At 44.7% G+C, this 13,200-nt stretch overlaps 1 protein-coding gene across 1 annotated transcript in view; it reads right to left on the bottom strand.

Annotated features, from left to right (window-relative positions):
* Positions 1–2,714, bottom strand: part of GCSAML (germinal center-associated, signaling and motility-like) — a 34,810-nt gene extending 32,096 nt beyond the window's left edge. The window contains exon 1 of the mRNA XM_005864911.2: positions 2,482–2,714. Within this exon, the coding sequence (XP_005864973.1) occupies positions 2,482–2,510 (29 nt within the window). The 5' untranslated portion in view covers positions 2,511–2,714. The remainder of the gene's footprint in view (positions 1–2,481) is intronic.
* Between the last annotated feature and the right edge of the window lie 10,486 nt (positions 2,715–13,200).

The raw sequence follows: 13,200 nt of genomic DNA on the forward strand, positions 1-13,200 counted from the left end.
TCTCCCTCTCCCTTCCTCTCTGAAATCAATAAAAAAAGATATTTTTAAAAAACTAGCCTGCTATATTTGGTCAAACATTTAATTAACTCACCCCTAGTGCCTTGGCAGGACCAGACCAAAAGTTTTCTCAGGCCTTATACAGCCCCCTGGCTGACATTCCGCACCCCTGATATAATGGAGTACTATTCAGCCACGGGAAAGAAGGGAATCCTGCCACTTGTAACAACATGAACGGACCTTGAGGAAATTATGCAAAGTGAGATAAGTCAGACACAGAGACAAATACTATGTGATCTCACTTACATTTGAAATTTAAAGGTGAACTGTAGAAACAGAGAGAGGATGGTGGTTGAGAGGTTGGGCAAGGGGGAAATGGGGAGATGTTAAAGGTACAAAGCTGCAACTAAAAGATAAGTCTGGGAGATCTCATGTACAGTGTAGTGATTACAGACAACAGTGCTGTATCATAAACTTCAAAGTTTCTAAGAGACTAGACCAGGGGTGGGCAAACTTTTTGACTCGAGGGCCACAATGGGTTCTTAAACTGGACCGGAGGGCCGGAACAAAAGCATGGATGGAGTGTTTGTGTGAACTAATATAAATTCAAAGTAAACACCATTACATAAAAGGGTGGGTATGGTCTTTTATATTTTTTTTAGTTTTATTCATTTCAAATGGGTCGGATCCGGCCCGCAGGCCGTAGTTTGCCCACGGCTGGACTAGACCTTAATTGTTTGCACCATGAAAAAATTATAATTATGTGATGTGATAGAGGTGTTTGCTAATGCCATGGTGATAATCATATTACAATATACAAATGTATCAAATTAACATACTGTATACCTTAAACTTATATAGTGTTCTATATCAACTAGAGGCCCGGTGCATGAAATTCTTGCACGGGTAGGGTCCCTAGGCCTGGCCGGCGATCAATGCCAATCTGTGGGGCAACTGGCAGGGCCATTGTGGGGCCCCCACTGGCACCTGCCTTGGCCGGCCTGGCACCATCTGCTCGCTGGCCCTGCCCCCTATTGCCGCTGCCACTGGTCTCCTCCCTCTGCAGGGTGACTGGCAGGGCGATCAGGGGGTCCCCTGCTGGCACCCACCTTGGCTGGCTTGGGGCCTGCGGGCTGGGGGCAGCTCCTGGGTTGAGCATATGCCCCCTGGTGATCAGTGCACATCATGCAACTGGTCGTTCTGGCGGTCATTCTGTCATTCCGTTGATTTGCCTACTAGGCTTTTACTATATAGGATTATATGTCAATTTAAAAAAATAGTCTTGTTAAATAACATAACATAATTAGACTCTCTAGAACAGCGGTTCTCAACCTGTGGGTTGCGACCCCTTTGGGGATCGAACGACCCTTTCACAGGGGTCACCTAAGACCATCGGAAAACACATATATAATTACATATTGTTTTTGTGATTAATCACTATGCTTTAATTATGTTCAATTTGTAACAATGAAATTGGGGTCACCACAACATGAGGAACTGTATTAAAGGGTCGCGGCATTAGGAAGGTTTAGAACCACTGCTCTAGAAGGATTAGGAACAGCGGATGGGGAGTGGGGTGCTGTGAAGACAATTCTGTAAGGTTAAGAAAGATGTAAAAAGAATAATGCCTGTTATCCATATCTTTTCTACAACTTCAAAAGCATTTGAAAATGATAGAGGTAAAAGTCACCAATAAAGGGCACTACTTAAGCCCGGCCAATGTGGCTCAGTGGTTGGGCATCAACCTTTGAACCAGGAGGTCATGGTTCCATTCCCATTCAGGGCTCATACCTGGGTTGTGGCTCCATCTCCCCTGGGGGCATGCAGGAGGCAGCCAATCAATGATTCTCTCTCATCATTGATGTTACTATCTCTCTCTCCCTATCACTTTCTCTCTGAAATCAGTAAAAAAAAATATATATAGTCTTCAAAAGGCACTACTTAAATCAAAAGCATTTGAGTGCATTATTGTGCATCCATAATTCCAACAACCAGACTGCTTATTCTAATGCTCACTCCTTAACACTGATGTATGGGAAGATAATCTCTATACCAAAGTGAGAAAACAGAGGTGTAGGAAGGTTCAAGTGACCATTGTCTAGGTTGCTAAATAGATTATAGGATACACAGTTAAATTTGAATTTCAGATAAACAATGATTTTTTTTTAGTATAAGTATGACCCATGCAATAATGCTCCAAATATTGCATGGGGCATACTTATACAAAAATATATTTATTTATTGGATATTCAAATTTGCTTTGGTACCTTGTATTTTTATTTTCTAAATCTAGCAACCTACCATGGTTCCAACGTAAGGCAAGAGAAGGAGTGGCGGGCGGGGGTCGCTGTGTTCTCAGAGGATGCTGTGTTCTGGCCCAGCCTTCTTAAGCACAAATGTCCCACCCTTCCAAGGGTGAGAGCCCAGCCTCCTCCCCCCATTCTCTTTCTCCCAAAGGGCGCAGTGCTCAGAGTTAGGACTCACCTGAGTTCTCTCGGGAGACAATTTCCCATCCTCTCAGAGTGACTCGGTTTCTCAGCTCCTGAGTTTCACTCCACTTTGGTTAGTCTCAACCAAAGCAATAAGGGTGCAACATGGGGCAGGATGTGACATCTGACCACTTGTGCTCCCACCAACCACCGGCTGCCAGGGGACGAGCATGTTAGAGAAGGAAGGAACCGTTCTGAAGGGGAGGGGAGAAGAAAGGCATGCTTTTTTCATTGTGTGTGTGTGTGTGTGTGTGTGTGTGTGTGTGTGTGAGTGTGTGTGTGTGTGTGTGTGTGTGTGTGAGTGTGTGTGTGTGTGTGTGTGTGTGTGTGAGAGAGAGAGAGAGAGAGAGAGAGAGAGAGAGAGAGAGAGAGAACATCAGACTGAAGCATGGGAGAATAAGTCTAACATGCTAGAGTCACTTGGCTTTCAAGGCCATTCCAGGATTGCAGGATCATGTCGGGTAGGGACTTTGCTATTCCTAAGAAATCTGATGTCAAGACTCCCAATATTTTATTCTCTTCCAAGCACTCAAGAAGAAAGCCTTTTATAAGAAAAAGAAAATCTGTGTTCCCCCAGCCATAAAAACCCAATCATATGCAATGTCTTTCCTCAGAGGTCTGACACTTCAAAAGACAAGACTACAAAGAAAGAGATGAGTATGGCAATGGAAGGGTCTTGATGTGGTTCAAGGTAGGCCACAGAACAATTGTTCTTCCTGTTTTTCCAAAGTTAAGGTCACAAGGGGAAGGACAGGGCCTGACAGACCCATCTGCCCATCTGGTCCCCACTTCCTCCCCTGCCCCGCCCAGCAGAGCCACAGAGCACAAGCTGGCTGCAGAGATAAGGCAGGCGATTAGCTGGCTGCTGACTCTGAGCCGTTGCTGGTGGGGGAGTGAAATATCTCACTCATTATGCCTTCCACCCAGTGGCGTGCAGAACAGGTGCCTGGTTTTCTTCAGTTTTCATCCAACACAAAATTGACTTGCTGAATTCAGAAACTGTGTTCATCTACTCCAATATTTTTTAATCCTCACCTGAGCACATGTTTTTATTGATTTTAGAGAGAAAGGAAGGGAGAGAAAGAGAAACGTCGATGGGAGAGAGAAACCTGGGAGTTGCCTCCTGTATGCATCCGGCCGAGAATCAAACCCACAACGTTCTGGTGTGTGGGACAATGCTCAAACCAACTGAACCATGCAGCCAGAGCAGTGCCGATTTTTTAAAATATATTTATCAAATAAGGATCCCAAGGTTGATGAAATTTAAGTCACTGTTACCCATTGTCAGAGCTCAGAGGCCTCAAGTACTTAAATGTTATGTTTTCATCAGAAGCTTGAGAAAAATTATAGAGTTTCACTCACACTGTTCCTGGTTTTGGATTCACCTAATTCACTTTTCAGAACCTTTGTCCCAAAGCCCTGCTGCCCAGACTCTCACATCCACACGGATCATCTGAGGGTCCTGTTAAATGCAGGTTCTGATTCTGTCAAACTAGGTCAACATTCTGCCTTCCAACCAGCTCGCGGCTGATGCCTCGCCTGCGGGCCCTTCGACTAGCAGGGAGCTAGACCAGGGATTCTCTAAGCATGGCCCCAGGCCAACAGCACGAGGCACCTGACAGCCGGTGAGAAATGTGAATTCTCAGTGCAGCTGATGCCTCACCTGCGGGCCCTTCGACTAGCAAGGAGCTAGACCAGGGATTCTCCAAGCATGGCCCCAGGCCAACAGCTGAGGCACCTGACAGCCGGTGAGAAATGTGAATTCTCAGCCCTCAGCTCACACCTCCTGAAGCAGAAACTCTGTGAGTTTGTTCTCCCTGTTGTCTGATAACATGTGAGAACCACGGCAATAAACCATTTATTAATCACAAATAACTCATCACTCCCCAAATGCTCGAGTAAGTGGGTCCCTATTGGGTCCCCGTCACTAAATATGAGAGATGTGATAACACCAAGGTGTCCAGTTCCTTCAGCCTCGTTCCCTCCCCCTCTGCCCACACTGGCGTGAACCAATGTGGAAAAGAAGACTTCATTTTCACTAGTGAAGGCTCATCAGTCAGCTTCCTGGACCACCCACACTTCAGCTGTGGAATGGATCGGAGAGAAGCAAAGTGAGGTTTTGGTGAAATAAAATGCTTTGCAACGACAGTGCTGTGACTGCTGATGGAACACAGCAGGGCTGCACCCTATACAACTTCAGCTGGAGTCTCGGTGCTGTGTGGGAGAGATGCCAGTCCTTGCAAAGGCAACGCCCCGACCTGCCCACCTGATGCAGGTCATTTCTATCCTCCACAGGGGTCCTCTCTGTGATATTCTCTGCTCCTTGCTCATATGTACGTTCTTTCTACTTGGTCTCCTGCCTACCAACAAGTTTAGGTTTTAATCATCTGAACTTTTCCTAAAAAGGACATACGATGCTTTCTATTTACTCTGATAATCAGAGTATAGTCATCTCACGTTGTGCTTTCAAAGTCAAACATTTAATCATATATGGTTTTCTTATTGTTAAACTACAGGCCCAGAGCACAAAATTCATGCACAGTTATGGTCCCTACGCCTGGCCTGCAATCAGGGCCATCTTCCCCAGCTGCCCGCAGCTGGCACCGCCCCTCGCCGCCACCCACCCCCGGTTCCCTGTTTGCCATCGGGTGATCGGTGCCTGACGGCTGGGGGAAGGGACCGAGAGTTCGGCTGTTTCCATCTACTTGCTGGCCCCACCCCCGCCATGGGTGGCCATCAGGTGATCGGAGCCTGCCGGCCAGGGAAAGAGACCAAGAAGTGGTCAGTGCACCTCATAATGACTGGCCCAGCGGTCATTCTGGTCATTCTGTCGTTGGGGTCAATTTGCATATTATCCGTTTATTATATAGGACTAGAAGCCCAGCGTGCATTATTGCACGAAACCCAGACCCACCGTGCCGGCAGGACCCTGACTGAGTCCGGCCACGCTGGGCGGGATGCGGGACCCAGACTGACTCCGGCCGCACCGGCAGGACACAGGACCCAGGTCGTTACGGCATTACGGCGTCATGGCCACAGGCTTTTTGTAATATAGATTATGTGTTTGGTACTGAAAGTCTAAAAGAGTTCAAATAAGATAACATAAAAGCTTTGAACTAACCCAGAATCCTACTACCCAGGAACAATTCTTATGTGTATTTTGATGTATATTTATAATCTGCTCTGTGAACACACACATGCACCCATTGGTTTAAAGAATTCAAAAAAGGAGTGTACTCTTTGCACATCTTTCTACACCATTAAAATAGATTTTCAAAGATCATTTTCTTTTTTTCCAGCTTTTTTGAGGTATAATTCATATACAAAAAAACTGAATGTAATTAATGTATACCATTTGATAAGTTTGAACATATGTATACATTCTTGATACCAGTACCACAGTTAAGGTAATAATCATATCCATCACCTTCAACAGTTTTTTTGTGTCTTTTTGGTGTGTGTGTATGTATGTGTGTGTATGTGTGTGTGTGTAGAACACTTAACATGAGATTTACCCTCTAACAAATTTTTAAGTGAAAAATATGGCAAATCAAATAGGGTTAATTTCCAAATTTTTTAAGGCATTCCTATGTTTTAATAACAAAAGCAAAAATAACAAAACAAATAACCCAATTTTAAAATGGGCAAAATACTTGAATAGACATTTCTCCAAAGAATACTTACAAATGGCCAACAGGTTCATGGAATGGTGTTCACCATCACTAATCACCAGGGGAATGCAAATCCAAACCACATGAGATATCACCTCCGTTAAACTGAAAATCTTTAACTTTCATGACTGAAGTCTTTCTTAAATAAGGTTTTATTGAGCCAAAGACCAATTGGGAGCATAGAGTCTGACCTGACCAGCATGTCTGGGCATAAAGACAGCTTGTTCCTCGTCCCAGAGTTTTACAAGCATTTTTAGGTGAAGCAGAGGAGAGGGGGAGGCGGAGGTAGTCTGAGAGAATTTACAGGAGCTACAGGCAAAGGGGTGGGGCAGGTGAAGGGGGACCAGTTCTGGGACAGCAGAGTCCACATATGAAATGTCCACTCCTGTGGATGATCTGGGAGTCCTGAAAGCCCTCATGTGAACAAGCAGGGCTCCTGGGTATAGATGATGCCTGGCGAAAATAATCCGTTACTAATGGATGTAAAGTATTTCACTGTATAATTATATAATTACTAGAGGCTCAGTGCACACATTTATGCACTGATGGGGTCTCGGCCTGGCCTGTGCCCTCTAGCAATCCAGGACCCGTCAGGGGATGTCGGACTGCTGGTTTCGGTTCAACCCCTGCAGGCCAGGCTGAGGGATCCCATTGGTGCACGAGTCCATGCACTGGGCCTTTAGTATGCATATATGATCTTTCGTTAATCTCTTCCCGCCCTCCCCCCTTCCACCTTCCCTCTGAGATTCATCAGTCTGTTCCATGTTTCCATGCCTGTGTGTTGAGCGTCTGCCCCCTGATGGTCAGTGCACGTCATAGCTACTGGTTGAATGGTTGAACGGTTCAATGGTGGGACACTTAGCATATTAGGCTTTTATATATATAGATTTTCAACATCTTTTTTAGTTACTTCCAGTTTTTCTATTACAACAAATCTGCAATTAACGTTCTTATAAATAAATCTTGACATGGTATTGCCAATAATGTTTAAGATTTCTAATACTAGCTGCAAATATTCCACCATGAAAAGTATAGACATTTGAAACATGTCACCACACCCAAAGTGTGGGAAATTTTATCTCAGTTGCTTCCATGGGGCTTGGAGCTAGACTGAGCATGTGAGATGCAACACAGTTTATGTTAATAGCTAGTTCCTGCTTATTTGCAGATAATATTGGAACCAAAACCAGTTCTTTAACCAAGTACAGGGTAGGGAAGCAGATTCTCAAGTCCGATTCAAATATTTTATTGGAAAAAACTGGTGAATAAGATATTAAGCATTGAAAAGTTAACATTCCAACAAATCAGGTATTTGGTTTCAAATGTTTCCAATGTCATTTCTTGAGTAAATTTAAATTTGATATATTTATGGTATGAAAAAAAAAGAAATTATTTCAAAATTGGGAGAAGGTAAAGCAATGATTGCGTAGAAACACAAAATATGCCACAAAATGTGCCTGTGTGGCATAACAAAGACATTTGAAGATAGGAAAATGCAGGTGGAGGCTTTCTCTGAACCCCATTATCTGCTTAAAAACAGATCCTTTAAAAAACCTCAATTGTCCTAATCCTTCCCCCTCCCCCCGAGGAGTTTCATCCTCAGGGAAGATTGACTCATTACAGGTGAGAAGTTTGCACCACACCTAAACAGACATCACCAGCTCCCATCTCTCCCTTCTGTCCTAAAGGCCCATTTCTCTTCCCTAGGAAGCATGTGCTCTACTGTAAGTGGCCTTTCCCCTCCTTTTCTCCTCTTAAGATGGTATATAGCTCTCTTATCTCACTGCTCCTTTGGATGTTCATTTCCTTCTGTGATGCCCCTTGTGATGCCCCCATGCATGCAAAATTAACAATTAATAAATCCATATGCCTCTTCCCCTATTAATCTATCTCTTGTCAGTTTAATTCACAGGCCTGCCGTCACTAAAATACTTAAGAAGGCAGTTGGTTTTTTTCTCCCACAATTGTTTGGTTGGTGATGTTAATGTAAAAACATTCAAACCTATAAAGAATTTTGTGAGTTTATTTGAGCCAAACTGTCGACAATTGCCGGGAAGCAGAACCTCAGCGGACTGGGGTAATGCTCCAGAGAATGAGGGGTTCTCGTCTATTTTTATACATTTGCAATCAAAGGAGGGGACGTAGGTGGGTCACATGAAATCCATTGGTGATAGGCTAGAGAGGTGGGAGAAAGCAAAGTGGGAAAACCCCTGTGATTGAATAAAAAGTAAAATGATAGACACATACTTAGGTGGGTGCAGGATAGTCAACAATTAACATGATAACAATAACAATGAAGGAATCTGTGGTATCTGTCCTGGCGCCCAGGTACATTAGGTTGTGCCTCAAGGGGTCCAGAAAAAGGGAAGTTAACAAGTTACCCAGACATTTCAAGAATATGTTATCATAGATGCAAAAAGACAGATAGGCTCAGTTAAGGTAAAGGTTGACATTGTCAGCGAAAATACCAGCTTAGGATGTAACTGCCACCATAACTGCTTTTAGTTAACGTTTCATTTCAGACCATCCTTTGTGGTGACTTTAGGTCTCTGAGTTTGCAAGAATGCCATGCAGGCCTTCCCTGAGCTTGTCACTTTCATTCTCGATGATGATGATGATGATGATGATGATGATGATGATACTGATACTGAGGAACTTTATGATTAGCCTAAGAGATTCTCATCTGGAGCTCTGGTATCTGAGCCGCTGTGCTCCAGGGGAGAACATCCCCCGCCCAGGACGCAGATAAAGAATCACGGGTCAACAGAGGAAGGGACGCCAGGAAACTGGCAGGACTGCAGCTGTTATCTGATTAACCTTTTCCTTGAATTCCAAACCCCTTACCTACACTTTCCTTCTCCTTATAAAAAGGATTGACTTTGAACCCTGGCCAGTTTGGCTCAGTGGATGGAGCATTGGCCTATGGACTGAAGAGTCCCAGGTTTGATTCTTGTTAAGGACACATGCCCGGGTTGCGGGCTCAATCCTCAGTGTGGGGCCTGCAGGAGGTGGCTGATCAATGATTCTCTCTCATCACTGATGTTTCTATCTCCCTCTCCCTTCCTCTCTGAAATCAATAAAAAAATAAAAATAAAAATAAAGGAGACTTTGAGCCCTAGCCGGTTTGGCTCAGTGGATAGAGCATCAGCCTGCAGACCAAAGGGTCCTAGGTTCCATTCCGGTCATGGGCACATACCTCGGTTGTAGGCTCCTCCCCAGCCTGAGCCCTGGTCGGGGCACATGCAGGAGGCAACGATCAATGGGTTTCTCTCACATCAATATTTCTCTGTCTTTCCAACTCTCTTCTACTGTCTCTAAAAATCAATGGAAAAATATCCTCTGGTGAAGGTAAAAAAAAAAAAAAAAGTTGATTGAAGTGAGATGTAGGATGGTCTTTAGGGGACCGGCTGTCTTCTCAGATCACCAGCCGTCTCAGTAAAGCTCCCATAGAGATTCAGTCTTTGTCTCTACTTACTGGTTCTGGTAGTGACAGGCAACACGAATGCTGATGTTTCAAATTCACAATGTCTACATATATCAAAGCATCACTGCACACCTTAAATATATGCAGTGCTTATTCGTCATTCATTCCTCAATGAAGCTGGGGGTGGGGGAAGAATAACAAAACGTTAAGTTACTGTTTCTCAAGACATGACCATAGAATCACAGTGTTATAGAGTGAACTGTGCCCCTCTAAATCCATGTTGCTTTTCTAATGCCCAGTACCTTATAATGTGACTGTATTGGAAATGGGGCTTTTAAAGAGGTGACTAAATTCAAATAAGGCCAGTAGGGTGGGCCCTAATCCGATCATACTGGTGTCCTTATAAAGAGAAGATTTGGACACAGAGACACCAGGGAAAGACATAGAGGAGAGGGAATGTGAGGACAGAGCGAAGGCAGTAAGTGGCCTGCAAGTCAAGGAGAATCGTCTCAAGAGAAACATTTTGGTGCATGGAACCACCCTCCAACCAACGGAACCAACTGAGCCACCTGGCAGGGCCAAACACTCTTAAAGGACATAGAAGGTCGTCTGAAGAAACTCTCCAAGGCTCTCAAATTAACCTACCATGTTCAGGCAGCTCCATTATAATTCCAACTGGATTGATTACAGAACCTGATAGACTTACTCTGAAATATTCTGAGTCTAGCAATAGCAAACCAGCTTATTCAAACAAAGCTTCCTACTGGGGAAAAATTTAAACGCAGTTTTCAATGTCTCTTAAAGAAACTCTCCAAGGCTCTCAAATTAACCTACCACGTTCAGGCAACTCCATTATAATTCCAATTGGATTGATTACAGAACCTGATAGACTTACTCTGAAATATTCTGAGTCTAGCAATAGCAAACCAGCTTATTCAAACAAAGCTTCCTACTGGGGAAAAATTTAAACGCAGTTTTCAATGTCTCTTAATCTTTGTGAAAACAATTAAGACATTCTGGTCCCAAGTAAGATGGAGTCAGCGCAGTCCACTCCTTCCTTCTCTGAATGCAGTTGAAACCTGGGTCTGGACCCACAGTTTGGCTTTCTGGGGGCTCTGAAAAATAAGTAGCATCAAACAGATTGGAGACGAAACCAGAACTCACGGCACACAGGATCGGGCGGTGGGCTCCTGGGGGCGTGGCCCCCCTAATCTCCTGGTCTGAATTCAAAGGCAGCACAAATCCTGGAACTGCATGCGAGTGCCAACAAAATTGCTCCAAGACAAGCCCTCCTTTTCTTGCCTGAAGCAGAAAGAGAACCCCTAACGGACAGAGAGTGGAAATGCCCCCTGCGCTGGCTGGTTGGTTTCCCCCGTGGCGGGAAGCTGCAGCCTCAGCTTTTCTATTTCCCTCTCTTCTCCCACCGCTTAGCCACAGGTGTGCAGAGGGGGAACTGCAGCTCTGGCCTCTCGGGGCTCCTGGGAGCAGGGAGCATGGAGGAGACTGTGAAGAGGGGGCCCGCTCAGAAAGGCATCACACGTGTATATGAACTCCCGGGCTCGTGCTCACCCTGCGCATGCGCCGGCCTGACCCCACGCAGGGCACCAAAGGCTCTGAGAACCGAATGACATGTTGTCCAAGAACCCAGATCAGCTGCGAAAACTGAACCAACGCTGGAACCAGAACCCACAGAGGGCAGGTTGGAACGTGTAACTTAAACCTCACCCCAATTAACTGCCTGCTGAGAAAAAAATTTCCACGAGATTTAAACAGCACCCAGAGTCTCATGATAGATTATATTTCAAAGGTCCAGGATAAGATCCAAAATTGTTTGATATGCAAAGAACCAGGAAATTGTGATCTATTTGCAAAAGAAAAGATGGTTAACACACCAACTTCGTGATGACCCAGATGTTGGAATTATTATATTTTAAAGCAGTTGCTACAACCATGCTCCAAGAAGTAAGGCCAAGCATTCTTGAAACAAACAGAAGATAGGATATCTGACAGATAAAAAGAAGCTTTTAAAAAATAAAGCAAATGAAAATATTATAACGGAAAAGTATGATCACGGAAATAAATGTACTGGGTGAGCTCATGAATAGACTGTAGATGAAAGTAGAAAGAGTCAGTAACCTAACAGCTAGACCAGTTGATGTTATCCAATCTGAAGAGCAGGTGCTTTAAAAGCTGATACGAAACGAACAGCCTCAGGGACCTGTCAGATAGCATCTAAAGGTTTAACATCCACGTCTTGGGAAACGCAGAGGAGGAGAAAGGGTGTACCACTAAGAGTATTTAAGTAAATCATGGGTGAAAACTTCCCAAATTTGGTGTAAGACATAAATCTACTCATTCAAGAACCTCAGTGAACCATAAGCAGAATAAACCCAAAGAAATCCATGCCCAGCCCTAACCGGTTTGGCTCAGTGGATAGAGCATCTGCCTTCGGACTGAAAGGTCCCGGGTTCGATTCCGGTCAAGGGCATGTACCTTGGTTGCGGGCACATCCCCAGTAGGGGGTGTGTGCAAGAGGCAGCTGATCAATGTTTCTAACTCTATCCCTCTCCCATCCTCTCTGTAAAAAATCAATAAAAAATATATATATTTTTTTAAATGACCTTTTGTTGTTTTTTTTAAAAAAGAAATCCATGCTCAGAAATGTGATCATCAAATTGCTGAAAATGAAAGACAATGAAAACGTTTTAAAGCAGCCACAAAAAAAGACTCATTGCATAAAGGGAAACAATGATCCAAATGACTGGAATTGCTCCCAGCAGGATTGTTTGCAAAAACTGGAAACAGCCAAGTGTCCATCAACAGGGTAAATGGATAAACAAATGTTGGTGTAGCCAAACAACAGAAACTATTCAGCAATAATAAGGAACTACAGCCCTGGCCGGTGGCACAATGGTTAGAGCATTGGCCCAAGCACCAAATGGTCTCGGGTTCAATTCCCGATCAAGGCACCTAGTTTCTGCATGTGGAAGGCAATTAATCAATGTGTCTCTCTCACATCGATGTTCCCTCTCTTTCTCTCTCTTCCTCTCCCTTCCTCTCTCTCTAAAAATCAATAAAAACATATTGTTAAAAAAAGAATAAACTCATATGTGCCTCCCACAGACTTACAATGCAGACATTGTTCTTGTGTGGAAGAGCAAATTGAGGGCCAGAGGGATGCAGCAGTCCATCCACAGCTACCCAGAGGCAGTGGGAGACCAAGGAGGAAGCCCAGACCCTGGGCTTCTTCAGGTAAAGAGGCCTTGACACAAAGGCCTCGGTGGGTTCATCTCATGCCCTTGGCCCAGGTCCTTCACAGGCGACTGGAGTGAGCATTTACCACGAGCATCCCTTCACAAGCCCTAACCCTAACCCTATTATTCATGTGTCAGGAGGCGCTCTGCCAGGCTCCTCTCAGCTCAGGTCCACACATCTCACCCCTTCCTGGACCACTCTACCTGGATGTCCACCCCGCACATGTCCTCTCCTTGCTCCCCACCACACATCCACTCACCAGGTCAGAAAGCTGAGCATGGCCCACATTGCTCCTCCTCCTCACCTTCCTGTCTCACAACAAGTCCCCTGACTCTCCTCCAACAGCTCTGGCATCAGACTGTTC

Source organism: Myotis brandtii, unplaced genomic scaffold (genome assembly GCF_000412655.1).
Source record: "Myotis brandtii unplaced genomic scaffold, ASM41265v1 scaffold193, whole genome shotgun sequence".
Classification (NCBI taxonomy): Eukaryota; Metazoa; Chordata; class Mammalia; order Chiroptera; family Vespertilionidae; genus Myotis; species Myotis brandtii.